The sequence below is a fragment of the Folsomia candida genome, unplaced genomic scaffold (assembly GCF_002217175.1).
Source record: "Folsomia candida strain VU population unplaced genomic scaffold, ASM221717v1 Fcan01_Sc003, whole genome shotgun sequence".
Taxonomy (NCBI): Eukaryota; Metazoa; Arthropoda; class Collembola; order Entomobryomorpha; family Isotomidae; genus Folsomia; species Folsomia candida.
Window position 1 is genome coordinate 3,492,063 of NW_019091195.1, and position 26,406 is coordinate 3,518,468.

General features: G+C 37.3%; 8 protein-coding genes across 8 annotated transcripts; 4 read left to right on the forward strand and 4 right to left on the reverse strand.

The window, feature by feature from the left end:
* The first annotated feature begins 1 nt into the window (after position 1).
* LOC110847292 (ubiquitin-conjugating enzyme E2 L5) lies at positions 2–1,597 on the forward strand. The gene is made up of 5 exons (XM_022094212.2): positions 2–608; positions 754–849; positions 927–1,086; positions 1,183–1,209; positions 1,297–1,597. Exons 1-5 carry the CDS (start codon positions 585–587, stop codon positions 1,449–1,451), a joined length of 462 nt encoding a protein of 153 aa, XP_021949904.1. The 5' UTR covers positions 2–584; the 3' UTR covers positions 1,452–1,597.
* Positions 1,598–2,104: 507 nt separating this feature from the next.
* Positions 2,105–13,123, forward strand: LOC110845518 (ubiquitin carboxyl-terminal hydrolase 43). The gene is made up of 19 exons (XM_022091952.2): positions 2,105–3,927; positions 4,020–4,192; positions 5,481–5,644; positions 5,715–5,737; positions 5,827–5,867; positions 5,951–6,156; positions 7,469–7,508; positions 7,600–7,704; positions 7,778–7,811; positions 7,908–8,179; positions 8,249–8,424; positions 8,502–8,641; positions 8,741–8,813; positions 8,900–8,942; positions 9,024–9,065; positions 9,139–9,293; positions 11,482–11,594; positions 11,703–11,747; positions 11,865–13,123. The coding sequence occupies exons 1-19, from the start codon at positions 3,234–3,236 to the stop codon at positions 12,404–12,406; spliced, it is 3,081 nt and encodes a 1,026-aa protein (XP_021947644.1). The 5' UTR covers positions 2,105–3,233; the 3' UTR covers positions 12,407–13,123.
* LOC110845519 lies at positions 9,523–11,579 on the reverse strand. The gene is made up of 4 exons (XM_022091954.2): positions 11,008–11,579; positions 10,562–10,932; positions 10,211–10,489; positions 9,523–10,138 (listed from the first exon to the last, which is right to left on the reverse strand). Exons 1-4 carry the CDS (start codon positions 11,261–11,263, stop codon positions 9,722–9,724), a joined length of 1,323 nt encoding a protein of 440 aa, XP_021947646.2. The 5' UTR covers positions 11,264–11,579; the 3' UTR covers positions 9,523–9,721.
* Positions 13,124–13,391: 268 nt separating the features above from the next.
* Positions 13,392–14,677, reverse strand: LOC110846774 (putative carbonic anhydrase 3). Its single transcript, XM_022093613.2, has 3 exons — positions 14,434–14,677; positions 14,056–14,361; positions 13,392–13,940 (listed from the first exon to the last, which is right to left on the reverse strand). The coding sequence occupies exons 1-3, from the start codon at positions 14,602–14,604 to the stop codon at positions 13,524–13,526; spliced, it is 894 nt and encodes a 297-aa protein (XP_021949305.1). The 5' UTR covers positions 14,605–14,677; the 3' UTR covers positions 13,392–13,523.
* Positions 14,678–15,401: 724 nt separating this feature from the next.
* LOC110847130 (trafficking protein particle complex subunit 2-like protein) lies at positions 15,402–16,526 on the forward strand. The gene is made up of 5 exons (XM_022093993.2): positions 15,402–15,561; positions 15,641–15,944; positions 16,012–16,099; positions 16,183–16,262; positions 16,345–16,526. Exons 2-5 carry the CDS (start codon positions 15,739–15,741, stop codon positions 16,385–16,387), a joined length of 417 nt encoding a protein of 138 aa, XP_021949685.1. The 5' UTR covers positions 15,402–15,561; positions 15,641–15,738; the 3' UTR covers positions 16,388–16,526.
* LOC110847129 (heat shock protein 75 kDa, mitochondrial) lies at positions 16,393–19,989 on the reverse strand. Its single transcript, XM_022093992.2, has 15 exons — positions 19,733–19,989; positions 19,405–19,620; positions 19,233–19,315; positions 19,004–19,153; positions 18,850–18,921; positions 18,615–18,787; positions 18,448–18,557; positions 18,303–18,376; positions 18,051–18,213; positions 17,855–17,968; positions 17,444–17,789; positions 17,174–17,361; positions 16,866–17,097; positions 16,703–16,775; positions 16,393–16,613 (listed from the first exon to the last, which is right to left on the reverse strand). Exons 1-15 carry the CDS (start codon positions 19,833–19,835, stop codon positions 16,512–16,514), a joined length of 2,199 nt encoding a protein of 732 aa, XP_021949684.1. The 5' UTR covers positions 19,836–19,989; the 3' UTR covers positions 16,393–16,511.
* A 33-nt stretch (positions 19,990–20,022) lies between these two features.
* LOC110846775 lies at positions 20,023–24,779 on the forward strand. The gene is made up of 9 exons (XM_022093614.2): positions 20,023–20,507; positions 20,581–20,783; positions 20,851–22,192; positions 22,293–22,417; positions 22,495–22,677; positions 22,766–23,953; positions 24,047–24,263; positions 24,334–24,443; positions 24,520–24,779. The coding sequence occupies exons 2-9, from the start codon at positions 20,658–20,660 to the stop codon at positions 24,652–24,654; spliced, it is 3,426 nt and encodes a 1,141-aa protein (XP_021949306.1). The 5' UTR covers positions 20,023–20,507; positions 20,581–20,657; the 3' UTR covers positions 24,655–24,779.
* LOC110846524 lies at positions 24,702–26,313 on the reverse strand. The gene is made up of 5 exons (XM_022093304.2): positions 25,847–26,313; positions 25,607–25,772; positions 25,410–25,516; positions 25,290–25,328; positions 24,702–25,221 (listed from the first exon to the last, which is right to left on the reverse strand). The coding sequence occupies exons 1-5, from the start codon at positions 25,898–25,900 to the stop codon at positions 25,054–25,056; spliced, it is 534 nt and encodes a 177-aa protein (XP_021948996.1). The 5' UTR covers positions 25,901–26,313; the 3' UTR covers positions 24,702–25,053.
* Between the last annotated feature and the right edge of the window lie 93 nt (positions 26,314–26,406).

Here is a 26,406-nt window from a genome sequence, read left to right on the forward strand (position 1 = left end):
CGATAATTTCCGGTCCCTGCCTTGGACTCCCCAGTGCTTGTGGTCGTATCTTTCGAGTAGGAATAGTTGTAATAATCTGCCGATGTGCCTGCTTTTGAACCAGATGCGTACTTGTCCCCCGAGGACCCATCTTTTCCTCTGCTTCTCTTGCTCTTGGATTTAGATTTCGACGCGTAACCCGAGCCGTAAGAAGACATTTAAATAGTTGTATATATGTAGATGTATTACTGTGCCATCTTGTTTGTCATAATTATTAGTAAGAATTTAGTCACTGAGAATTTTTTCATAACGTATGAATTTTTATGTACTGTAGCATCAAAATTTATTCAACATGAAAGAAAGCATGAAATACTTTTGCTGAGCAACAGGTTCAATATTTCTCGGAGATTTTGTGAAAATGTTCTCGCTGCAAATTTTTAACTGGCGACAAAATAGACTTTCTCTTCCCTGTGAGAAGTGAGTGGGTGTGAGTGAGTGAACAGTTTAGTCACTTGCAGGGAAACAAAGTGAGAGGAGCCAGACTCTGCTTTTACTCGAATAATAATCAAGTTTAATCGTGATATTCGAGATCATCCATCATCATTATGGTTAGTCGACGAATTCAACTGGTAAGTACTAATTACAAATTAATTATAAATTAGTTCGTGGTAGAAATAAAATCAATCGAGTAGATTATTATATTAATCAGTACATCCGTCGGTCGATTAATTAAACGTTCAACGAAATAATACACTGTAACTTAATTGTCCTCAGGAACTTAAGGAAATGCAGACGGCTAAGGTCGATGGATTCGACAACTTGAAAGTGGACGACGCCAAAATGAATGTGTGGGAAGGAATTATTGTTCCGGTAAGGATTCAAGAATATTTAATGTTTTACGTTCAATCAGGCATAAAATAAAAGGTAAAGTTCTATTTACTTTACAGTCCAATGCACCCTACAATAAGGGAGCTTTCCGAGTGGAAATAACGTTTCCAGATGGTTACCCCTTTAAACCCCCTTCAGTTGTTTTCAAGACCAAAATCTACCACCCCAACGTGGACGAGAAAGGTGTCGTTTGTTTGAACGTCATTAACAATGAAAATTGTAAGATTTGTGTTTGTTATTTTCAATTCCTCCCAAATTGACTTGACCGATAAACATGTACATAAACATTAAATGCATTTACTTGAAAATTTATAGGGAAACCCGCAACCAAGATTTCTCAAGGTGTATTTATTGATTTATAAGTCAATCATTCCGAGCCTTTATTAAATTAATGATTTATTTATCTAATCAACTGTAATTTTCTTTCAGTCATTCAAGCTCTCGTAGCCCTCGTGAATAATCCAGAACCGGAACATGCTCTTCGTGCCGACTTGGCAGAATTGTTCCAAAACGACATTTCAAAATTCAAGAAATCTGCTGAAGACTTCACCAAAAAACATGCAGAGAAGCGTCCCACAAAGTAAACATGTCAACTATCCTGCCAATATCTCAAATTTCCTATTTAATGTTTAAATTACTTCACGTGTACGTAACTATTGTTCGTACAGAGAAAATTGTCGAGTTGATATGAACTTTTAGAAACTTAATACACTTCATTCCAAAATTCAAACACTTCCAAAGAATTACATGCCATTCCTTCTACAATAATGGGGTCATTATTATTATTATTGTTATTAACGGTAATTATTATTTCATGGAAAAGTTTAGAACAAATTCATAGTCAACATAGATAAATAAGGATGATGACTAATCCTCCTAAACGAATAATTTGTAAACTCCACCCACCGTTTTCCGTTTTATTGAACTCTTCAAGCCGATGGCGTTGACTGGCAGGCGTGTTGGGGATTCTTCTTGGAGGAAAAGTGGTCGTGGGGTCGGGGGCGAGAACAGTGGATGAGCGTGAGGTGCACACAAATTCTCGTTTTGGGCATGGTCACCAGAAATTGGAGCAACCTTGCAGGAAATCTGGGCCCTATTTCCCTATCCTTCTCTCTCCTAATAATAATCCATATATATATAATTTTGGAAGGGCCTGTTGCAGGATCATACAAATATAGGATCTGGATGGTGCCACATACACTATTATTATATGGGTGGTGGATGACAATACCTACCTATATCAACTTATTGCCACTAACTGTTACCACTACCAAACTTATCATAAGGCGAGAGAGTTAATACTGTGTTTTGTTTGTCGCTATATTACAATAATTTAACTAACTACTAACCTATCCACTTCCTTGGGTATTAAATGTAGGCCTCCATAATACATAGAAAAAAATTTGTTTGTGAGCAGGTACGTGAATTGAATTAAATCAAGCAACAGCTACCCAACGAGGAAGGGAGAGACAAGAATGACATCATCATTAACTTAATCATTCTAACTAACATTACTACTGCCAATATTACGATATATATATCATATATTCTTCATCAATCATCAAGTAAATATAATATCCCCACCAAGGGCTTTCGCTGGCCACAAAGGAGAACTTTGCTTTTAACCGGAAACGAGTTAGCAGTTCAAAGTGAATTAGTATAAACCCAGTGTAAAGACTAGACTATTATATCAAGTGTGTAAAAGAAGAATAATCATTATTAGTTATCACAATTATCGGTCAAGTGTCATCTAATCATCATCTCATCTACATATTGCACTACCGACCGACTCGACTCCAGATTTTATCTTTTATAAAAACGGTTCCAACTCAGCTTTACTAAACAAGCCACCAACCAATTCCACAATTGGATTTAAATATCAGTCAGTATCAAAGTGAAGTAGTTGTTCGTATAATCTCAGCAACCTTAGCCCACACAAAGCATACGTAATACAGCATGCACATTTGACAACATAAAACTATCTTGCCCAGTTTAAGTACGAGACATTCTTGGAAAATTAGCAGTCTCAACGGTCTTCATTCTTCAACCAATCTCTCACGAAACCCGAAAGCATATTATTTATTACGTACGACTGGATAGAAGAGTGGGCCGCGTTTTTATTTATTCCATATGAACACAGGCAGCAGCTGAAAAAACCGAACAATCTCCAATTTCTCTCGAATGAAAATAGTTTGGATAAGATTAAGTAATTTTAATTGATTGAGGGTGGTCGTAAGTTATCGACGTTCGTACATTTTGTGGTGCCATGCGCTTGCACCTCTTCACATGCTGATCAACCTCAAGGAAGAAGGAGGAAACCAGAAGTGTTGGCGACGAGGGAGGTGTAGAGAAGTAAAGGTGACGAAATGGTTAACGACTCTCCAACCGTTCTCGAACGAGAACGGTATCACGACGACCGCCATCACCATCATCGCCAATTCCCAAGGAAATTGTGCGACATGGATAGGGACAAGCAGCAGCGAAACGGTGTAATTTTCTCCAACGGACATGGCGACAGAAATCTTCGCCTGGTCGACGACAAAGTAATTACCAGTAAGGATAAGGATAAGGATAAAGAAGAGAAAGTGACGACAACAGAGACGACGACAAATGGGCACGAGACATGCTCAAACGGCAGCAAGGACGACGAGCTGACAAAATTGAGCTCAGAGGACTCTAGTAATGGTTCATCGTTGGTTGCTCATCGCCAGAAATCTGCAACCTTGACGCCCAGCAGTACTGGTGGGAGTGGTGAGAGCAATGGTGATAGTAGCTTTAAACGCTTCTCTCCTGCTTCCTCTGGGAGTCAAAATGCTTTCATGTACAATGCGAGGAACAATTTACGCCGGTCCTTTACTCTGCCAAGAGGCCTTCTGCTCAGGAAGAGTGGACAAACGGGTCCAGCCTCGGAAAACCAGAATGGAAACTTTGTTCGAAACATATTCTTGACACTTGTACGAAGTAAAAGTGTACGGAAGAAATCTCAAGTGGTGCAGCAACAACAAGTCGAAGCGATCGACCTGGTTTCTGAAACTCAAGATCCGCCCAGCAAACTCCATGGTATGTATGCGATGGTGGTGCATATACATACATTACTTTATCCAGTAATTTAATGGACGCAGGCAATTTAATTATTATTTCGGTATATCTAGGACTTCCTCCAGGCTTTATCCCTGCTGCTGTCGGACTAAAGAACCAAGGGAATACATGCTTCATGAACAGCATAGTTCAATGTCTCTCTCATACCGACTCGTTAGCAAGGTACCTCGTTGCAGACAATTACAAAATTGACCTCAGGAAGAAACATTGGATTAAAAATGGAAAGGTAACAAAGAGTGCACATATTATTATCATTTTATTGACTCCTGAAAGATAAATTGACCTTTTAAGCATTTTGACCATGTATGTCATGGCGAACTATTTTACATGAAGTGCTGGGTGAAAAGACAACAATTAAACGAACCGTCCTTAGTTACATATATCAATTTTTGCAAAATTTATTAAGTAATTATTAGCGACTTTTAATCGGATCCCAAAGTTAAAATATTCGGATTACATCGCAAGACCAACTTTTTTTCGAGTTTTGATCGTGATTTTTAGCCCGAGTCAGGGCTTATGGAACCATCATGTCCGTCCGTCCGTCCTACGATAACTCTCGGTAAACTCATCTTATCGACTTGAAATTTGGTACACATGTAGTATGGGTCAAATGAGGAGTTAAGTTCGAAGATGGGCGAAATCGGTCAAGTGGTTGACCAGTGGGGGTCATATAGGTGGATGGGGTATTATGCATCAAAATTTCAAAATCGTCATAGAAGGCAGAAATTTGGCACTGAGGTTGCTAATGGTGTTTAATGAAAGAGTATGAATTCAAGTTGGAAAAAATTTAATTTTGAAAGACCCGAGGGTGTGACCCATACTGATTTGTCAAAATCGTCATATCGAGTTGAAATTTGGTAGACAGGTTGCGTATGGGGTTTAAGCAAGAACATGAAATGAAATTGGTCAAATTTTTTATCTGGAGGGACTCGAGAGGGTGACCCATACCGATTTTTGAAAATCATTTAATTGAACTGAAATTAAGCTGAAAAGGAACGCAAAAAGGCAAAAAGGCTGACTTTTTGCACACACTGGTCACCCCCACTGGTTTAGAAAACGGGCGTAGACGACTAAAAGTTGGCCTGATCCTGCAGGGTTAGATCAGCTTAATAAATGTGAAGCAAATTTCAGATTTTTTTGCCAGGAGGACCCAGTGGGGTTTTTGGAATTGGTTAAAGAAGCTGCAATTTTGCAGCGACGATTAAGAATAATTCGCAATCGTCAAAAATTTTCCCATAATGACCGGTACCAACTATTAGTAGTTGGTACCGGTCACTTGACAAACATTTAGAAGTGGACTCTGTCCCTGACTCGGGCTATATAAACACTGCACACTGTAGGTTTTTTAAATGAGTTCTAGTCTAGTACGGTTATTTCGCATTTTAAAGGCAAGTTTTACCAAATAGCATTATATAGGGGCTGACTTATGCACTATAAGGCATATGCTATGTATTTAAAATAAGCAGTAAGATTACAGCCCAGTTGATTCAGATAAGACGATTTATTATTTGTAGAGCGAGGTTACAGAAGAGTTGGCATCAATCTTGAAGAATATGTGGCTTCGACAAAATGTGACCGTTCTTGAAGATGGGGTTACGAGATTTAAATCAGCTGTGGAAAAGGGGGCAACTCAATGGCGAGGTTCAGAGCAGCATGACGCCCAAGAATTTTTCCTATGGTAAAGGATAATATAACATTCCATTATTTATTACAGATAATAACATGTCCATTGTTTATTATTATTATAGGTTATTAGATAAACTTCATGAAGGTGGGCTATTATTAGTTTACATTTATTTATAAGAGACATGAACATACTTCATAATTCTAAATAATTGCTCATATTTATTATTTATTTAGATTTGAATCAAGCTTCTTCCAATAAATATAAACAGTTAAAGGTACATTGGTTTCTTATTAGTCATGTTAGTATTAAATATTGTTAAAGGCGTAAAATTGTAAAATTCCTTGTACGCTGTTGCAGAATAATTTTGGACGACCAGAAGAGCAGGTTGCGGCTGAAGCCCTCGCAAATCATCTTCGATGCAATAATTCCATTATTCAGGACATTTTTGGGGCTCATTTCCGTTCAAGTCTAACTTGTCCTGGATGTGGAAAGCAATCAGCAACATTTGACCCGTTCCTTTCCGTTTCGCTGCCCATCCCTCAAGCAAAACACGAAGTTCCCGTGTAAGAGGCTACTATTTCTTTTAATAATTTGTATGTTTTTTTCTGCTTTCTTTACCCACTCGATTCTTGATTTGCCTCGCATGAGCCACGAACCGGGAAGGGGCAGTCGCACATGTTGGTTGTCCCCTAACTATATATGATACAGTTTGGTTGTTTAGTAGTGATCGTGGTGGGAGAAAGGTAGAGAGGCAGCAACCTTTTTCTATTAATAAAAAATAAGTAATGGATAAGTCAGGTAGTAAACGAAGTCATTTAGGAAAAATAACGAATACAAAGGCAGGTCCTCCATGATGGAGGCTCCATCAAAAACTGATAGTGAAATAGTAAGTGAAATTTTTGACAAAGACAAATCCAAATTTAGCTGGAAAGGACAATACAGAGTTCAGCTGTGGTTAAATAAAACGGATGAAAATAAACTTTCTCTACGTGTTACGACACTATCAGGAAGCAGCAGATCAAAAGTGTGTGACACATATATATTAATTAGTAAAAATCCAGAAGTGTACTCTTACAAACACGACTTTAATTATAAATTCGTTTTGTTGTACGAGGTCACTTTCTCAGAAACCACTGAAAGTGAGCCAGGTGCTGCCACAATTGCTGCTGAAGCAATTAGTTACCTCATTTCAAGACTGATAAAGTGCCAATATTCACGTGATCCAAAGCGTTATCTTAATTTATATGAAGATAGCTTAAACACTGAAGTTTCTGTTCATGCACAGCACTGGGGATCGTTAGAAAACGCGAAAAGCGTCGCTGTTAAGTTGTTAGATAGTGACTGTTTCGACATCAAAATTGACGGGGAGTTGGACCCATTATTTGATAACCTCACCATTAAGTACCATAAATTTTATAATGTAGAGTGCACACGTGAATCATTAAAAAAATTTAGTCAAAACCATGCAACCGTTCCGCAATCTCCCAAAACCCAGACTCATGTCGACCGTCTAAGTGACGAAGAATACAATTGTCGAATTTGCAAAATACTTTTTATCAATCATTCGTCTGTGAATATACACATGCAGAGAAAGCATCCAGAACTTGGACAACTTAAGTGCAAAATATGTTCTTTCCAAACACATCTATCAGCACTCATGGAAAAACACAAAAAATCACATGAAGACGGATTTGATTGTCCAACCTGTCATTTTCCTTTCTCCATAAAGGCATCCTTGCAGACGCACATCCGATCGGGCAGATGTACAGCTCGCTAGATATTTGGTTAAATTTTTAATTGTTTAGAAATGAAATTTTGTTGGGTGATAAAAGTTATTAGATGATTGACTGATTGATTCTCTTTTTCAATTTGCAGGTACGTCAATATCATTTATCTTTCTCAACAACCTCGACAGGTAAAGTACATATAATGAATGATTTTGGCAAGAATCAAAGTAATTAAAATCGGTGACTTTTAAACATGTACATGCATTTTGTAATTTCTAGGTAAAGTTGGGATTGAGCTTGAGCTCTTGTGCGGACATTAAAGAGTTAAAACTACTTTTGGCAACCGATACCAATATAGAGGAAAATGACATTCTACTGATTGAGGTCGGTACATTTTATTATATATCTTAATATGATTAACATGTTTACTAAAAATATATGCCAAAATTCTTTCTAGGTCGATGGGGAAGGATTCCACAGAACTTTCACTGGTAATATATTAACATTAGGCTACAGAGTACTGTATAATAACAATGTAGTCCGTGTGCCAGGCTTTTAATCTCGTTATCTTTCTCTTTTTGAAATAGAAACTCAATTAGTATCGTCCCTCGCTAGTAACGAGGCCCTGTACTGCATTGAAACCCCTCAAATTCGAGAAACAACTGAAAGTGACGGAGCGTTCCTTATGATTACTTGGACAAATTTACTTGTTACGGATGACGAAAAAACAAAAGTTAGATTTGGAAGTACATATGTTACTCAGATTGCAAGAGAAACAGCTTTTGTGGACCTCCAAAAAGTTTTACTGAAAGAGATGGCAGCCATGCTGCAACCTGGCGTATTGGTAGCAGAACAGAAGGTATTCTAATTTAAATACTATGGTGTGCTTGAAACGAACATTTTCAGTAATGACACGATTCAATCCTAGGACCCTGTGTTCAGTATTCGTATTCTTGACGGAAGTGCGGAAGGGTCATTGGTGGATCCTCTGGTAGAGCACCCGTTGTATATGGAAGCTGTCGACCATGCCCTCTCTTTATGCGACGAAGGAGTCCCTTCACATATTAAAATTCATCTTGAATGGCAATCTGCAGACAAAGAAAAGTATATTATTAACACATTTCTATCCATGAAGACACTATGTGCTGGAACAAATCTTAACCAGTGAAAAATTGTTTTAGAATTATCGGCGACGATTCAGAAAGTGTAGAGGAACATGCAAGCATTGCCATAACCCGACAGCGGCATGCGGAAGAAGCTGTTGGATCTGTGACCCTTGGCGAATGTTTTGATTTGTACACCTCTGCCGAACAATTATCTGGTGGGCTTTATTAATTAACACTGATGTAGTGGTTTGATGGTGTTTTGGTGTCATATACATAATGTGATTATAATTGATGTAATTTAATTAACATTGTAGCCGAAGATTCTTGGCACTGCCCCCATTGCAATAGAAAAGAGCAAGGCACATTAAAAATGATTGGGCTATGGACGTAAGAAAATTTATTGACAATATAAATTTTGAATTATTGCTGTTTAAAATAACAACACACGTTTTGTGCGTATTATTTGTCAACAGGGCACCTCAAGTTCTCGTAGTTCATTTGAAAAGATTTCGACAAGTAAATTAATATAATACACACCTGCCTATTTAGATTTTCTTACTGGACAATTTTTTCAAGAGAATTTGTATTGTATTTCAGACTGCTAAAGTACGAGTTGCAGCTACCAAGATCTCTTCAGTGGTAATTTTATTTACAAATTAATAACTAAGATTGATTATGAACTACTATTGATGATGCTATTGATGTTTTTCAGGTTGATTTTCCTGTTGATGGGCTCGACCTTGGACCACACGTTACTGCACCTAGAGCAAAATTTACTGAGAACGGAATAGTTAATGGATCACTTAATCCCGTCTCGTCACCTATTAACGGCTGCTTTGGTCTTGGAATTGGAAATTGGAAACATCGGTAAAGTCGTTTATTTAAACAAATTCATTTATTAATATAATAGTTTAACATCACATAGTTTAACAAGTGCTCTTAAATCCAATTAACAACAAGTTTCTCGTAAACCTTCTTCTGAACACTCTCCTTTTTCATCTTATCGGTATCTAAAACCTGTCGCTTCTTCTCCCCAGCCCCTACAGTCTTAAATATCGGAACCATAAAATCCACTTCTTTCGGAACAGTTTTTAGCTTATCTTTCTTTACAGCAATTTCTTTATCCGTCATCATAACAATAAAATCTTTAAAAATATCCTCATCCCAGCCATGATCGAAATGGGTGAACTTGTCAGCTAAATTGTAAACATCGTGACCACCGACTGTCTTCATTCCCAACATATTAGCGACGAGAACTCCCTTGTGGCCTAACGTCTCCACCTCCAGCGTCTTTTTCAAACTCTCTTCTGCTGTGAACGTGGTGGGGTCGGCTTGAAACACATTGTGCCTGTTCTCGGGGTCAACCCCCGCCATGGTGGATTTTTCGCGTTGGTGATAATTGGCTCCTTTAATAACAAACCGACAGTTCTCTGAATGATTTTCCCCGTATCGATAACCACCCTCTTTATTATCCCCCACATACACGTAAGGGAGCTTGCGGTTGAAATTTGTGGGAAGATGATGTGATTTGCAAAATTAAGGGAGTTGTTGGCATCCGTAATTTCGAAACCCATGTTGTTTAACGCCAAAGTTTTGTTCACGTCATCCAAGTTTGCAGACTTTGTGTAGATGTCACAATTTATGAACTTGATCTGCTCTGCTGGTTTTGTAGCGACAGAGTTGTGAAATGACACCATGAGAGACATTAGAATCTGGGGGGGGGGAACAAAATGTTATATTTATTTAATAATTGAATTGAGAAATTTTTCAGAAATATCACATACCCCTAAACTTTGAAACTTCCTCGTGCTTTCCTCGGAGAGATATTCCCAACGTTTCTCTATTACAAACCACGCAGTAGGAAATTTTGCGAGGTATTGGCCGATTGCCCGATCGTCGTAATGCGCTCCTCGTAGACATAAATTAAATCCGAGATCAGTGAACTTTCCCTTCCTCAATTCCGGCTGAACGAGGGCCATGTTCACCTTGTCCAAATTGGCCACGTCCCTCATCATCCAAATCTCCCTTTTCACTGTGCTGTGCCTGTAGCAATATCCGTCCAACTATAAATATTATAATTTTATAATTAGAGATGATTCCAACAAAATAATGACATACATAAGTCTTCTCAGGACAATTTTCCACCCCGCATTTGGATCCGACAGAGGACTTCCACCCAAATTTCTCTCCCTCCTTCTTGACTTTATAATACAATCTCCCCCAAGATACTTCACTCCCACTGGTTGATTGTCGTGAAGAAACGTTACACCGGGTGGAGACGCCGCTTTCCATGGGTCACTCTTCTCAAAGTTTTTGAAATGTTTATTCCACGATTCCATTAGATTCTTGTACTCGGCAGTTGACTCGACAGTATCGAAGGTGAACTCAATCAAGGGATATTTTTCCTGGAGGTGGTTAAAAATTGTCATTCGTACTGTGAAGAGGGTAGATTGGGTGTATCGGTTCGGTGTGGGAAAATTTGCGGATGAGGAGGGGGTGGGTGGACCTACAAGTTAAATTATTTGTATATATTAATTGAGGAATTGCATACTCAGAAGAGGATGAGGAAAACAACCATTACCCTCGCTGAACAAATTCTCAAACTCTTCCTGCGAGTTAAGAAATCCAACCTCATCGTCATCATTCAAAATGACCCTTCTTCTCCAATCAACCGAAGTTTCCCGTTGTGGTGGGGTGACCTTGACGGAAGGTTTTGATTTCTTCACGGGGGGTTGTTCTGCTGGCGAGGGAGGAGGAGAGTCGACGGTGCTGCCGGTAAAGGCAGTAGTAGTTGAGTTCGAGGGGGTGGCGCTTAGCCGAATCACGAATTTATCCATAATTAAAACTAACTAAGTTTATATTTTTATGTGGAGAGATAAAATAAGAAACTCCAACAATGTGGTTGAGAGAAGATGAAAATGTGGAGTTTTTATGAAGTGGGAAAACAGTGAAAGCGGGGTAGCTTGACATTAATAATGATTTATTTTTATATCGGCTCCAGAAGCATTTGATATCAAAGGTAATTAAAAAATTAAATTCAAGTCTTTAAACTTAGGTCTTTCAAAAAGCAAATTGTTTCTTCCACAATGACCAATAATAAGACTGCAACTGGGACTGTTCAAAATGGTAGTAGTGGTGAGGATGGCATGATCTATGATTTATACGCAGGTGAGTCACACCACCAAGGTCCCTCAACATCTTAACAACGCGTGTAACAAAGCATATTAAGTGTATAAACTTAAATTTTAATGCAATCCTTATTATTCACATATGCAGTGTGTAATCATCATGGTAAAGACATGCTGGGAGGTCACTATACTGGTAATCAATGTTTATTTATTTGTAGAATTTCCTTGATAGTGCTATTATTTATAAATATTACTAAATTTAACAAAAATATTATATAGTAAATATATGTATTTTTATGAATTTTTACAGCCTACTGTAAAAATCCAGTAGACGACAGTTGGTGGTTGATGGACGACACAAGAGTATCAAAACTTGCCTCACCTTCAGAAATTAAAACGGCTTCGGCCTATATTTTATTTTATACAAAACGTGCTAGTGGTGGTTCAACTCCAAATAGTGAATCCACCTTTCCTCCTCCATTCAGCCATACACAACATTGGTGCAAACCTCTCATCAAAAAATACCACAAAGTTCCACCTCTGCCCAGGGACGTTGTCCATGTAGGAAAGGAAAATGGCGGAGTTGCGACAAACGTTGAACTATCTTCACATCCTTCTCCAATCAAAGAAGATTCCGCTGATACCACTACAAGTACCACTACTTCTACTGCCACCACCATTACAACCACTCCTGAAAGTCAACCACCGTTAGTTAATGGTTACCACAACAATTCATCAACCACGCCTAGTACTAATGCAATTAATGGAGGATCAACCGCCCCTCTAGCGAGAATGGATGACGTAGGTGTAAATGTCTACGTTGAAGATCTACAGATTGAAAGCACAGTGTAGTAGTCAGTTTGGGTTGAAGAATGTTAATAAGAAATTATATTTTTTTATGATGATTAATATGTAGCGATAAATAGCAAATGCAACTCCTTTTTGAAATGATATTTAACTTGAATTTGTAATCTGTGCACTTTGCTCAATACGCCTCCTATATCTGTGCTGCTAACTGAAATTGTTGTGAAGCCTCCTAGGTCAAACAAGATGATGAATCTGTGTTATTACAAATGATCTTATAGAGTGACGAAAAGGTCAATAATATATAACGTAGCTACTTAATGTGCTACTACATACACGTTGTTGTTACCTTTTACGCTGATAAGTATATGATGACGACAAGCTATTTGCTAGTTATACCTACATATGAGACCATAATATGCGATGGAACAATTTAATTATTTATAAGTAGTTGATGGGGTCTCTTTTGTTTAGAATTTCATTGTTTATAGCTTTTGCTGTAATACATATATACATGTGTACCAATATAATTGTTTGTTTTCGTGATATTCCAAAAGTTAATTTGTTTAAAGTCAACAACAACAACTATATGCAACAATACCAAATTTTTAACGTGAGATTGACATGACACGATATGATTACAATGTCAGAAAGTATGATAATCTCTAAAAAAAATACTACAATTGACCTGAAAGTAAATTCGACTGCTACAGAAGCCTAGTATTAGTATTCATGTTATTGCCTTTATCGTCATGTGTGGTACCACTACAAATTACGGAAGGAAAATAGTTGTAATTCATAATTATGTGTTCTGTCAAGTTTACGCTACAAAACTATTTAATTGTATGTACAACTAGAAATTTGCTATAATTCGAATGGTGTTTTTGCATGCTGTTTCCAAAGTTTTCAGCCGTGCAGTAGCAGCAACGATATATGGTTCAAAATTGTGTATCTTGGACTAGTTTTAGAACAAAAATCAGTCATGTAGTCGATTATTGTGTGGAGAAAATTATAATTATACTACAGTGACCAGCTCGATTACAAAAAATAATCACTGGCTAAAATTTATTACTGTTTGTCCGAAAATAATAATAAAAAAATTCTTTTATACGCCATCTGACACGTGACACATAGTAATGACTTATTGATACATATTCAAGTCATATTACACAAATTTGATTATTTCAATTCGCCGGTCAGACATGGGCTGAACTGGTCGTCGATTGTTCTCTAATGGTGCATCCCGTCCATCCATCACTCCTCTGAAAGCTGACACGTCACTTGACCAGATTGGTACTGGTTCTCCAAAAACGTACCAGTTGACCTGCGAATTGCACGGCGGCGTGGTGAGAGAGCCTTGGTAGGAGTAAACAGTGGCATCGTGTCTCATCGGAATCAGGGGGGAGAGGTCAATGGGAGTCTCAACCTTCATCCAGTGAGTATGTGGTTCTCTAATTTGGTCTATGGCATTAACCAAGGGTGCAAGAGCAGGGCTTGGACCGACCGAGTCATCAACTTGCAAAAAAATGGCAACCACAGCTAACGCGTTTGGATCTCCCGAGTTTATGGCGTCTCGAAGAGTCTAAACGATATATTTTTTGCAATATTTATATAGTGAAAAGATTTGCATATGTAAAAATTTTGCAAAAAATAAGAAAATACAAATGTATATATAAACATGTGGAGGTTCAGCTTGCCTTATAATTTGCATTAAAATGCACAAGATGCATCTCCGCGGAAAAGTTTCGTGAATTTAGTTGATGTTCTGACCCCTCCGAGTTAGAAGCCCCCCAGTGGAAATGGACATTGGAAAATTTGTACTTTGTAAATGAGAGGCCGTGGCCTGGAAAAAATTGCGAGTTTTCTCCAACGGGGGTCATATCTACGTTGATGGTGTGTCCATTGTTTTGAATGAAGAAATGGTCCGCTTGAAATCTATCCAGAGGTAACAAGTGCGTGTATCGGCTTGGCGAATGGTATGGAACTTTCAAATTTATTGGCGACTGTCGATAAATAAACAATTGGTTTTATATACTTATCAAGGAATTGAGATAAGTTATATATTATGTAGACACCTGCCGCTTCCCACTGTGACAAAAGCCGTCCCATTTGTCGCTATCAGGTCCACATTCCATATCTGTGTAGCAGAACTCCTGGGGACCTGAAAATATGCCTACCGTTTCGGCCTCCTTTGCTATAACAATGCAACATAATATTGTCGTCAGCACGGATAGTTTTAGACGCATTTTTATTCTTTTTCTATTGAATGTTTCGGTTTCTGCTTATGTGGAAGGTGGAATTCAAATGCTTACTTTAATACATGATGGTCTATGGGTGTATGCATGCACAAATTATTCTCGTGGTGATAATTAATTACAAACTATTAAACTAATTAGATTTTCAACAGACTTAACAATGCTAAAACCGCACATTACTCGAGGAGGATGCAATTAATAATGAAATCTGGAAAGTATGGTATTTATGCATTATGTCATTGAAACTTTTTATGAAACGCCCAGCTTCGTAACCAAATCTTAAAGTCATACTCATAAATACATACATAATCATTTAATGGGATTCATTTCATAAGTGCGAAATGATTTGTTAAATTGACAAACCAGATTTATGGTTATGAATATGTACACTTACACATCATTATTAATAACAACGCAAAGTTTATATATCTAATTAATTATTAAATTTATATTCACTAAGAATTGTTCATCAATTTCTGGGCGTTTTATTGCATCCTTCAACGTTGTGCTCAAATACGAAATAGTACATATTAAAAGTGAGGTGTATAATTTTTCTGGTTTATAGATTCTCAGTGCTACGCTATTGAAGTTGAGTTGAATGTTTTTTAACTAATTTCGATGATCAATTTAAGAAAAAATGCTCGCAAAAATGACCGAACATATTGAATACTCTGATTGCTAAATTTTATTCATGCATTTGTTTTGCTTAATATCAATCATCATGCATCATATCAATATAATGCCATCATTAAATTCATCGCCATAACCAAAAGCCTGTTTACATGAACTTTACATCCACGTCGGGCACACAGAGACGCCGCCAGCCAAACGATTCACTATTTCTGTTTGCGAAATAAAAAATATTGACATTTTGAGGGGTAAATATTTCTAATTTGTAAGGTGTGTTTTTACGCCATGGCCGTTTGTGTTGCAGTCATTGGCAAGGACGTGAGTAAACGAATACGTTAAATAAACAATTCAATTAAATACTATTATGGGTTTTTCATTATTTAATATTTTTTGCCAGAACGGCCCCCTATTTTTCCGGTGCAAGAGGAGGGAGGATCCCGCCACGACCCACCACGCCGCCTCGCCGCTGTCGCCCGTGGGGGAACCAACCCCCAAATGACCGATCTCCAGTACAGCTTTATCGTCTCCTCGGCCCTGGACATCGTGGAGGAGAGGGTGCAAATGGGCCACCAAGCCTTCAAAGGGGGAAACCCAGCCCTTGCTGCTGCCGGGGGTGTGGCCCTCTCTTCTGGGGATGGACCACAAGTCGCAACCAGAGAACTATATCTCGGCGCACTAACGGCACAGGAAGAGTATAAAGTGTGAGTTTTTGTGCTAAAATTGGAACTAATAAACTTGATCATCATAATAATATCTTTTCTTTTATAGGTATGGGTACATGACCAACACAAAGATAAAGTTTGTTATCATCGTGGAAGAAACGAGTATCCCTCTGAGAGAAAATGATATTCGAATGGTAATTTGAATTGCTTGTAAAATAATTGAGTTTAATGTCAGATTCATTCACATTCAAACGTATTTATTTGTTATCTTGCTTAGATGTTCAGGAGATTGCACGGTGCCTTCTGCGACCTAATGTCGAATCCGTTCTATTTGCCTGGGACAGAAATACATTCCAAGTACGTTTTCTCATATTAAAAATAAAATCAATATTTTATTGAAAATTACGCATATGCAATAACTTTGACTCTGTTTGTGCAGGAGGTTTGAAGGTACAATCAATGCCATTCTGGCAGGACAATAAATGAGTTCATGTTAATAGTAAAGTATACAGCTTTTTATTTAGCTTTGTTAAACTATAGAATTTCTACGGTATAAATATAATAATGATTTAAATTTAAAACGCTACGCTAAATAAACGCCTCCTCCTAATGTTTTTCCAACGCTTTAGTAAGAAGTTGTGTCAAGTTATTAACGATAAGTCGTGGGTCGTCTTCTAACCCTGCAGTCACCATTGCGTTTGAAAATAACTAAAAGTCATACAAAACCATTAAAATCAAGTTAAGAATTATTACTAAGTTAAAAACTATTACAACTTTCGTCTATATATTTATTTTACCTGGTCCGCTACCATGCGTGCTAACTCAGGATCCGAGTCTTTAATCTTGCCTAATTTTTGTATCAGGGGATGTCTGCAAAGCAAATATATTAAGATTTGTACTTTCACCTTTCACCCATTATACCTACATACGTGTACACACATATCTAAAAAAAATGCTCACTTGACGTTGATTTCGAAACGAGGTTGCAGGATAGAGTATCGAGCTTCAGGTGTCATTGTTGCAAACTGTGTCTTCACAAAGTGTCGTGCCGCAGCCATTTCCTCAACTGAAACTAAGCAAGCGTGATTTTCCAGTTTTTGAGTAAATTTCACAGAATGTGCCCGGCCCTTGAGAGTGCTTGTCAGCCAGGATAACAAGCTCTCTGCTCCACTTTTATCCAGTGTACCAAGAGCTAAGTATTACCAACACGTACAAAATTTTAGAAATAAATTCTAACAAAAGTAAAGTATTATATTATAAGCACTCACGTAAGGAATCCAAGTTCACATCATCTTTCATTTGTCTCATCTCCTTTTCCACTGAAGTCAAAGGTTTTCGATCGAATTGACGGAGTTGTAAGATAACCATCTCGTCGTAGGGCTGGAAGCAGAATAGTACTTCTACGTTTTTCTCTTTCAAGGCTTCAAAGTAAGGAGAACGTTCAGCTAGTTCTCGGCTAGTACAAAAATATAGCACTTGCTAATAATAACAAGCAACTTGCAAATAAATAGCTTATCAAGATGAGTTACTATGCATACCTTGGAGCTGCAAGATAATATATATCTTTCTGAGCTGGTTGCATTCGATTAATATATTCTGGAAGGCTGACAAGTTCTTGGGCAGGCTTGGCAGATGACTCAAACTTTATCAACTTGGCAATTTCTTCTTTTAAAACTTGTTCTGGTTCTACAATAATTCCTTCCTTTAGAAATATGGAGTATTCGCTGTGGAATTTTGCATATGATTCCGGCTCCTTTTGAGACTTTTCATATAAGAACCGAACAATTTTATTTATAACGACCGTCCTCAATTTTCTAATCAAAGAACCGTCTTGCAAAATCTCTCTTGACAAATTTAACGGAATATCTTCAGAATCCACTACTCCTAATATTTGAGAAAATATTACGTGAAGTTTTAATAACCCCCAAAAATAAAATGAAAATGCTCACCTTTCATAAACCGCAACCAGTTTGGAAATATGTTATCAGCTTTGTTCTTAATCATAATCTTCCGACAGTATAAACTGACTCCAACTTTTGCATCTTTACTCATTTCGAACAATCCTTAATCAACAATAGCTTAATATCATTATCCATTTGTACTACAAAAGTTACAATGTAAGTGCGGATAGAAATTAATATTAACCTGGTTTGCCTTCAGGAACATACAAGACGCATCGCAAACTTAAAGGGACGTCGGTATTAAAATGCAGCACGAATCGTGGTCGGTCATAAGCACCACCAATGAAATGGTAGAATTCATCATGCATTTCAGGTGTCACTTTTTTGGGATCCATCAACCATAATGCCTATAAACGGGAATTAAAATCAAGGATCAAGGATGGCTTTTGCTTATTGAGGATTTACTGTTTTATAAAACGAATTTAAAGTAATCTACCTGTACGGTATTAATTTGTCGTCCATTTAAAAATATAGGATTGCCTACAAAGTTGCTGTATTTTTTTACAACAGCTGTACATAAGAATTACAACGATTCAGTTACAGAACAAATTATGGAAATACATACATTAGTTTCTAATTACATAAAACTGTCTCTTCGTCGCTGAAATGCCTATCGTCCGTCTTCAAGTGAAGGACAATTTTAGTGCCAGGTTGAACAAGGTCAGCTTCTTGAAGAAGATACTCTCCAGTTCTGCAAACATGATAATATGTTAGTAACAAGTTAAAATCCGAATCACGGTAGAATTACCCATCCGATGCCCATTTATAACCAATAGATCCAGGTTTTGAAGATTTTGTAAATACTTCAACATTATTCGCAACCATGAAGGCAGAGTAAAATCCTACGCCGAATTGCCCAATGATGGAACCTGAGTCCATTGTATTTGCACCTTTAGATTGTTGCAGCTGCTCGAGGAAGGCCTGTAAAAAACGATTTACTTTACAAAGTCAGTTACCCAACTAACTATTGAAACTAAACTAACTTTTGATCCTGATTTCGCAATAGTTCCCAAATTATCTATTAGTTCCTCCTTTGTCATTCCCACTCCTGTATCCTGCAAGATATTTATCATAGCTGTGTGTAAATATACAACCTTACTTTAATAATTACGAGCATAACCCCTTTATTAATGCTACCTGAAAAGTCAACGTTCTATTATGTTTATCAGTCGCCAAATGTATTTCTAACGCCCTGTCTGAATTCTCCATACTACCATCCGACATGCTTAAGTATCGGAATTTTTCTAACGCGTCGCTAGCATTTGAGATTAATTCACGGATGAAAATCTGAAAAAATATGAAGAAATTAAAATGCTGGTAGTGCTTTTGGAGATTAGGTTTAATTAAATTTTATGCATATTGACACCTCTGATTCGGAATACAGAGATTTCGCCACGATATCCAAGAGCATCTTCGTTTCTGCCTGGAACTCACGTTTTTCAGCATTTCCTGATAACAAGGAATTAGAATTATGTATTAGTGTCAAACTGATGAATTTTACATGAACTCAATAATTAAGACTTCTTTTCATCATTTACCGGTTGCCTTTTCCTCATTTTTAATAATATTGTGATAGTCAGAACTCTCCGGGGTAGGCTTATCCTGCTGCTCCGACTCCTCTGGCGCATTAGCATGTGCCGACGAGGAGCTAAAAGACTTTTGCCACGACGACAAGGCAGGATAACAGCTACCATGTGAAAGGCGTTTAGCTGATGAGAGCAACCTCACTGATGCAGGTCCCCTTGAACCAAGAGCTAGGATAGCACATTTCAAGCGATGTAAAATTAGACCGTGAGACGAAATGAGATAGTTGATGAGATGATGAAATATTTTATACACTCATCATTTATGTAACAAAAAACTCACCCACAGAATTCCTCAAATTCCTCAATGAATTTGTTGAGTAGAAGGTTCGTCGACCACTTTGGGACAATGCTCGCCTGCCGGTTACAGCGACCGTGGACAACATTGTTTTGTCTTTTCACTTTTTAGAACGTGTGCAATTTTTTTTACTTCTCACACTAGTCACACTCCGGCGAAAACATTATTGACATGCTCACCAATCCTCCCGCGTGCAAATCTTTCTCGCCACTCTCTGTCATTCATTTGTCTTCAATACTGTCAATTTCCTGTTTGTGATTTGTGAATGCACTAATGTTCTAAAAAATTAAGTTGCGCAAGAAATAAGTGATTGCATTATCTCACTCAGTTTGCAGTTATTTAGTCACTAGAAAAGTTGTCCCATATGTCAAGCATCATATGTGTTAGAGAAACACAACTTGTGACCTCAACTAAAAGGTTGACAGGTTGACTATAGATAATTTCAATCTGTTCCGAATTGATTAAACATTTTCGTATATTTTACTTTCTCGTATACGTGGTGAAAGTTTAACCGAGAGGAACTGTACTGTACTGATCATTCATTAGCTAAAAATACTGAGTTATCATTATGTATAATTACCACGGGCACAATATGTCAACTTGTACTTGTATTTCTCCTTCTACGCCCAATTGCGACTCTGGCTCGACCAAGACATCGTCACCTTCATCAGAATGGATTATGACCCATCGCTTTGAATCATCTACTATTATGGAACAGTAAAGAATAAAATGGAATCTGCTTAGATATACTTTCCTCCGGGTACGAAATCTCATTTATACTTGTTTTGCAAATTCATAAATCTATTTATTAACGAACGAATCGTGCACTTTAGGACCATCATGGGTTTGTAAACAGCGAAGGACCAAAGAGCCCCATAATTTGAGACGTCCATCTCACTCAATATTCGAAATGTCAGATTCGGATACTTCGGATGGCAGAATGGTAGAGGGAGAGGAGGACGAAGACTCTAGTTCTTGGGAATCCCTTGATGAGGAGGATGTTGATATTTGCCACAAAATATCCCTCAATAGTTTGGTTAGTTGTAGTTGAATTATGAATTTCAATTCTTACAATTTCTTACTTTTGATAATTCCTTGACCAGGTGTTGGAGAAAGTGTTTGCGCATTTAACAGTAGAGGAGCTCCTAAAATGCAGATTGGTGAACAAGCTATGGAATAGTATTGCGCTGCTTCGGAATCATCTTGGTGCGAAAACGGTCATAACCCTTAATCAAAGCAATATAGATCGACTTAACCAGACCTCCGAGAAAATGCTTCTTCCGTTCTGCCAGCAATTTGTATTGACGTTTATGAACCTGGATGAGGCAAACAGTAGCATTCTTCCTTTTAAGAAGGTGTTCAAAAATTGCATTTCCTTTCTGTCATTGGATTGTTGCACTGCATCAAGGTCCAAAGTTGTAACAAGACTACTGAAAGCTCCTAATTTAAAAGAGCTGAAAATTACTGGAGCCCTACTGAAATTCTCACCAGAAACGACCATGCCATTCCGCAGACTTCATCTCACACGGCTACTCAAACTTGAACTAAGTGCTTCGGATGATCACAGTCAAGTGAGTTCAAGTGAGTTGAAGACCCTTCTGCAAAATGCGAAAATTCTCCAGTCAGTCACCATTGGGAATGGGTCATCATTATGGAAAGACTTTGTTGAATTTGCTTCTTCCGACGTCAATTTGAACAAGAATATTAGTCAGCTCAAACTGTACAACATAGCTGCGCCACTGGACATTATGGATTTTGAATTTCTTAAACGACTTCGACTTCGATCTTTATCATTCCAAAATTGCATTGTTTTCCAACATGTTTTACAAGGCATACTTGAAATAAGTGGAAACCACTTGCAAAGTATTTCTGTTCTTGGGTCTCAGCATGAAATTCTAAGTCAAAGCTTCATCAACGTAATGTCTTTGCCACATTTGTCAAAACTCACTCTGCCAATCGATGGAGTTAGCACGGAACATGGGAGCAATATAGTAATATCAATGCCAAGTTTGACAGAATTCAATGTAGTTGGACTTTTTCAAACAAAATTTGTTTTGAACAAATCTCAACTGCTAGCAATTAATATTTACTCGTCGTACCCTTCGTATACTGGGAAGACTCGTTCGTTTCGTGAAAGACGGGAAATTATAGAGCTGCCATCGGAGAAACAAAGAGAATTTTGTAAAATACTTGCCATTCTTTTACCTCAACAGCCAATAAAACTTCAAGTCGATTTAAATGAACTGAATAGTGTATGTTTGAGGCGAATTTATAAATGCTATCCTGACCTACAAGAGTTGGTTGTGAATAACAATTCACGGAATTGCTTGGATGGGTGGACCGGGATCCCAATAAAAACTTGTCGAAAAATTTCTTCGTGTCGCAGTTTTGCAGTTGCCAATGCAAGTGAAGTGCAAGTGCTAACCTCTGTTTCGAGTCTAAAAAGTAATTGGCTAATCATTTCTTGAAATTGACCTAATCAAAAGTAATAAGAATCAACAGCAATCAATAGCACTAATAAATAATCTCACCATATTTATTGCAGAGCTTAAACGACTTGAAATATCGATTGCTGGAGATCCTCCGAAAGCAGAATTCACTCTGCTCTACATCTTATATGGTATCTGCCAACTTTCATGTCTTGAAGAACTGAGACTTACTAACTTTACGGTATATTATTCATACTGAATGCTAGTTAATTATTAGGCTAATGACCGAGCATAATTAATTGAAAATATTTCTAATAGATCTCCGATATAGCATTTGTCGCCTTGAATAAGTCCTTACGCCTGAAATCTTGTTACATTAATGGGTCCTCCGAATTTTGGGATCAATTCAAGATGAGCTGCCAAAAAACCAAAGTCAAAAGTTTTCTTTTGCCTCCCAGGCAGGAACCCAGCTTTATATCGCAACCATTAAATACATCTAAGGTACTTTTACTATGATAATACAATTAATCTGTGCATAATTTCATGTTTTTCTTGTATTTATTTAAAAATAATAATATTTGCATTTCAGATTTTACGAAATGTTTTTGAATACCTTTCTCATCGAGATATTTTCAATGTTCGATTAGTATCAAAGCTTTGGCACATATCTGGTATCGGTGCTCTTCATTCAAACTGTGATCAAAGATCGAAAAGGACTTATAATTTGGACAAGTACTTGGAGGTGTCACATGTTCATCACTCTTCTCATTCTAAAAGTCAGGGTAGTCCAAACAAAACTCCGCGTGAAATTCTCCTAGAACAACAGTCTCGTAATTATGCACAAGCTCTGGAAATTTTGAGAAGTACGTCTACAGTTACCAGCTTAGTCATTCGTGGAATGAACAAGTCTCAGTTGGAGCATTACCAGAGAGAAAATTATTCCAACAGATTGGCATTTAATTGTAAATCCTGTGAAGATCGCAGGCATATTATTTACTGGTTTTATCCTGATGGAAATGACGAACTTCTAGTACCAAAAATAGTTCAAAGTCCAGAACCTACATCCCTAGTTTTGATTGGAAGTTGGGGACGAAAAGACACTGGCTTGCTAAACTTTTTAGAAGATACGGGAGGAAACATTAACTCTATAACTCTGCATGGGTTGCTCTCAGAAGTTTTTGACTTGATTCTTCCACGACTTTCAGCGATAAGAAATCTAGAATCGCTGGTTATCATGCCATTTAGTTCCGCGAGTGTGACAGAAATTGGTCGGAATCACCTGCAGATTTTGTCAAACTCTTCGTTTGCATTAAAAAATTTGGCTTTAGTCAAGCTGCAAGTCCCCTCAGAAACAATAGCTGACTTGGTAAAGTCTCACCGCTTTTCACTCCAAACTTTGAATATTCAAAATCACGTAAACGTTTCCGACCGACTTTCCTTTACCATTCCGAATTTACAAGTTTTACAGCTGGATGAACCCCCAGGGGTGCTACTGTTCACGACGTTAAATATTAATCAGTCAATCAACACGGTCTCCTTTGAGCGGTCCGGTTATACTTATAACCAAATCAAAAGTAAGGCAATGCCAAAATTGGAACTTGCAGATCAAGATTTTGAACACTCTGCAGCAAATATTCTTTGTGACATCAATTTGTTCTTGGAATGCGTCTCCAGTAAGCGTCAAAGTGGCCAAAAGTCTATACTGCAAGATAGTGCAGATTCCTCATTGAAGTTTCTGAGCCACTTTAGATTTTTGACATGCCTCACTTTGCGCAGTGTAATTTAAAAACCTTAACTTTGATTTATTTATTTATTTGGTATTCTGTTTCGATCTTGAGGTTTATATATTTCTTTAAATATCCAAATACAGGTTCATGCTCATTATGGAGTACTGCAAGGAATCTTTAGAAATTTTTCGCAGCTAGAAAAGTTGGTATTTACTAATACCACGGGCATAACGGACGAGATTTTATGTGGGATTCCGAAATACCTGTTGGATAGAATGGACTTGATGAATCCGTTAAACTTTAAAAATGCTCAAAATGGACTTCAGGAACTTTCTAGTCCCTCTATCCGCAATTTAAAGAGTGAGCCGAATAACTTGGAAGAATTAAATCTAAACCAATTAATTGATTAATTACATGTTGGATTTTTCAGACTTGACATATCTTAGCCTAGATGATCAGACAACGTGCACTGACCTGTCTGTCATTTTTGGAATCATACGACTTAAACGACTGGAATATTTTTCTTGCAAGAAATGGAAGGTATTATCTCGTATTAACCAAATGCATTTCTCCAAAATATAATAAGTGTTAAATATGAATGTTCACTTTAAATTAGATCACTGACGTTACAATGCGTGCAGTTACTGATATGACGTCCATCAAACACTTGATCATTCAGGGTTCAACGAGTGTATCTAGTTATGGAGTGCAGTATTTTAACAACAAAACAAGAAATCGCATGAGTAGCTGATTGGAGCTTTTTAATAGTGGTTAAAGTTTTGTCAAGATATAATGAAATTTTGTCAGCATATTTTATTAAAACACATGGAAAATTTTTATAAACGAGTAACAATAAAATTATTTTACTAAGCATAACATTAATGATAAATGATTCGTAAAAAATTTGTCTTCGACTCTTTCGTTATATGTGCATAGGTATGTATACATAGATGCATTATTATATGTGTATCATCTAAAATTACAAAATGTGTAAAATTTCTATCAAAATGTCAACTCCAGTACTTGTACTTATACAGCTATAGATTATTGAGATTAGAGATGCATAAATTATGGAACACCACCGGGCCAATATGTATTAAGTAACTGAACAGTAAGTCGTCATGTTGCTGCATTTGTTTGGTATTTTAATTCATGGAACTCCTCCCAAGTCTCTGATATTTTTCACATGTTTGTACACCATCCAAAACGCTACACCTCTATAAATCAGGAAAGCTATTGAGAGCATAAGTCCAACAAATTGTGACCCCGTGGACAAGAGTGCGATGATTAGGATGAACATGACAAAAGTGATTGCTGCCTGAAAATAAAATCACTTCATGTTAAATGTCTTTGATAAAATTAAAAGTCTAATGAAATTTAAATTGCCTTTAATCCCATGTATCCAACAAAGGGTTGTTCCGTTTTCTAGTAGAATAAAACGAAATTCATATGTATATGCGCTCATCCAGTTAATTCGATAACAAAAGTACGAAAAACCATACTTACACTTCGTCGCATGGCATGAAGCAGAAAAAACGCCAGCGTAAGTTCGATGAGGTTAAACAAAATCGCAATCCCCCAAACGGAACATCGGAACATTCTTAAATCAGCAGCTAAAATTGCATAAATCTTTGTATTATGAATCGAATCGAACAGAGAAAGAAGTATTTAAACGGTTCCAATTGTACAATAATTAAATTAACCTTGTCCTGGATTGTCAAAGTCGACCGCAACTTCTTGAATGGTCATAGTATTCGCCAGGATCCAGTCCAGAAACACATATCCACTGTTGAAGTACCCAACAAGGACAACAAACCCAAATATGAAGGTGAAGAGGGTGTAAAATAAGAGAGGGAATGTAGAGAACACCTTAATCAGATGAACATTAATAGTTAACGATGAGCCAGATAATGATATTATGCAGTACAAATAATGACACTTACAATATCCAGGATTGCGATTATTCTCACTTTCCTCAAAGACTCCTCATAGCCCATGATTTGTCAAGGTTTTTATATTTTTGACCTACCCTAACCTATACGTTTTAGAAATTCTCAAAACCTTCTCAACCGAACAATCTTTCCGAGTTCCGATACTTTTTTAGACGACCAAAGAAAGATTTGTATTCGTCTTTAGCTGACAACTTGTGACTAATATGGATAGATGGACGGATTACTAAATAGAGCAGCGGAACGAAATCGCGTGATGTATAAATTCAATCGAAATTATCGATCATTTTATTTATGCCTTTATGACGGGCTGGAAATATTCGGATTCACAAGGGTTGCATTGCTATGTGTCACACCTGTTGTGTAGCATATTAAGCATTAGACGTATGCATTGTTGCACAGGTTAAAAAACACAATACAACTCGTACTAGATATTGCCTATTATGGATGTAGTGGAGGCGTCTTCTAAAATAACGACCACCACCACCATCAACATCAGAGAATGAATACGGCATTTTTATGCAAGCGTCAGATTGAAATTCAACGTGTGACAA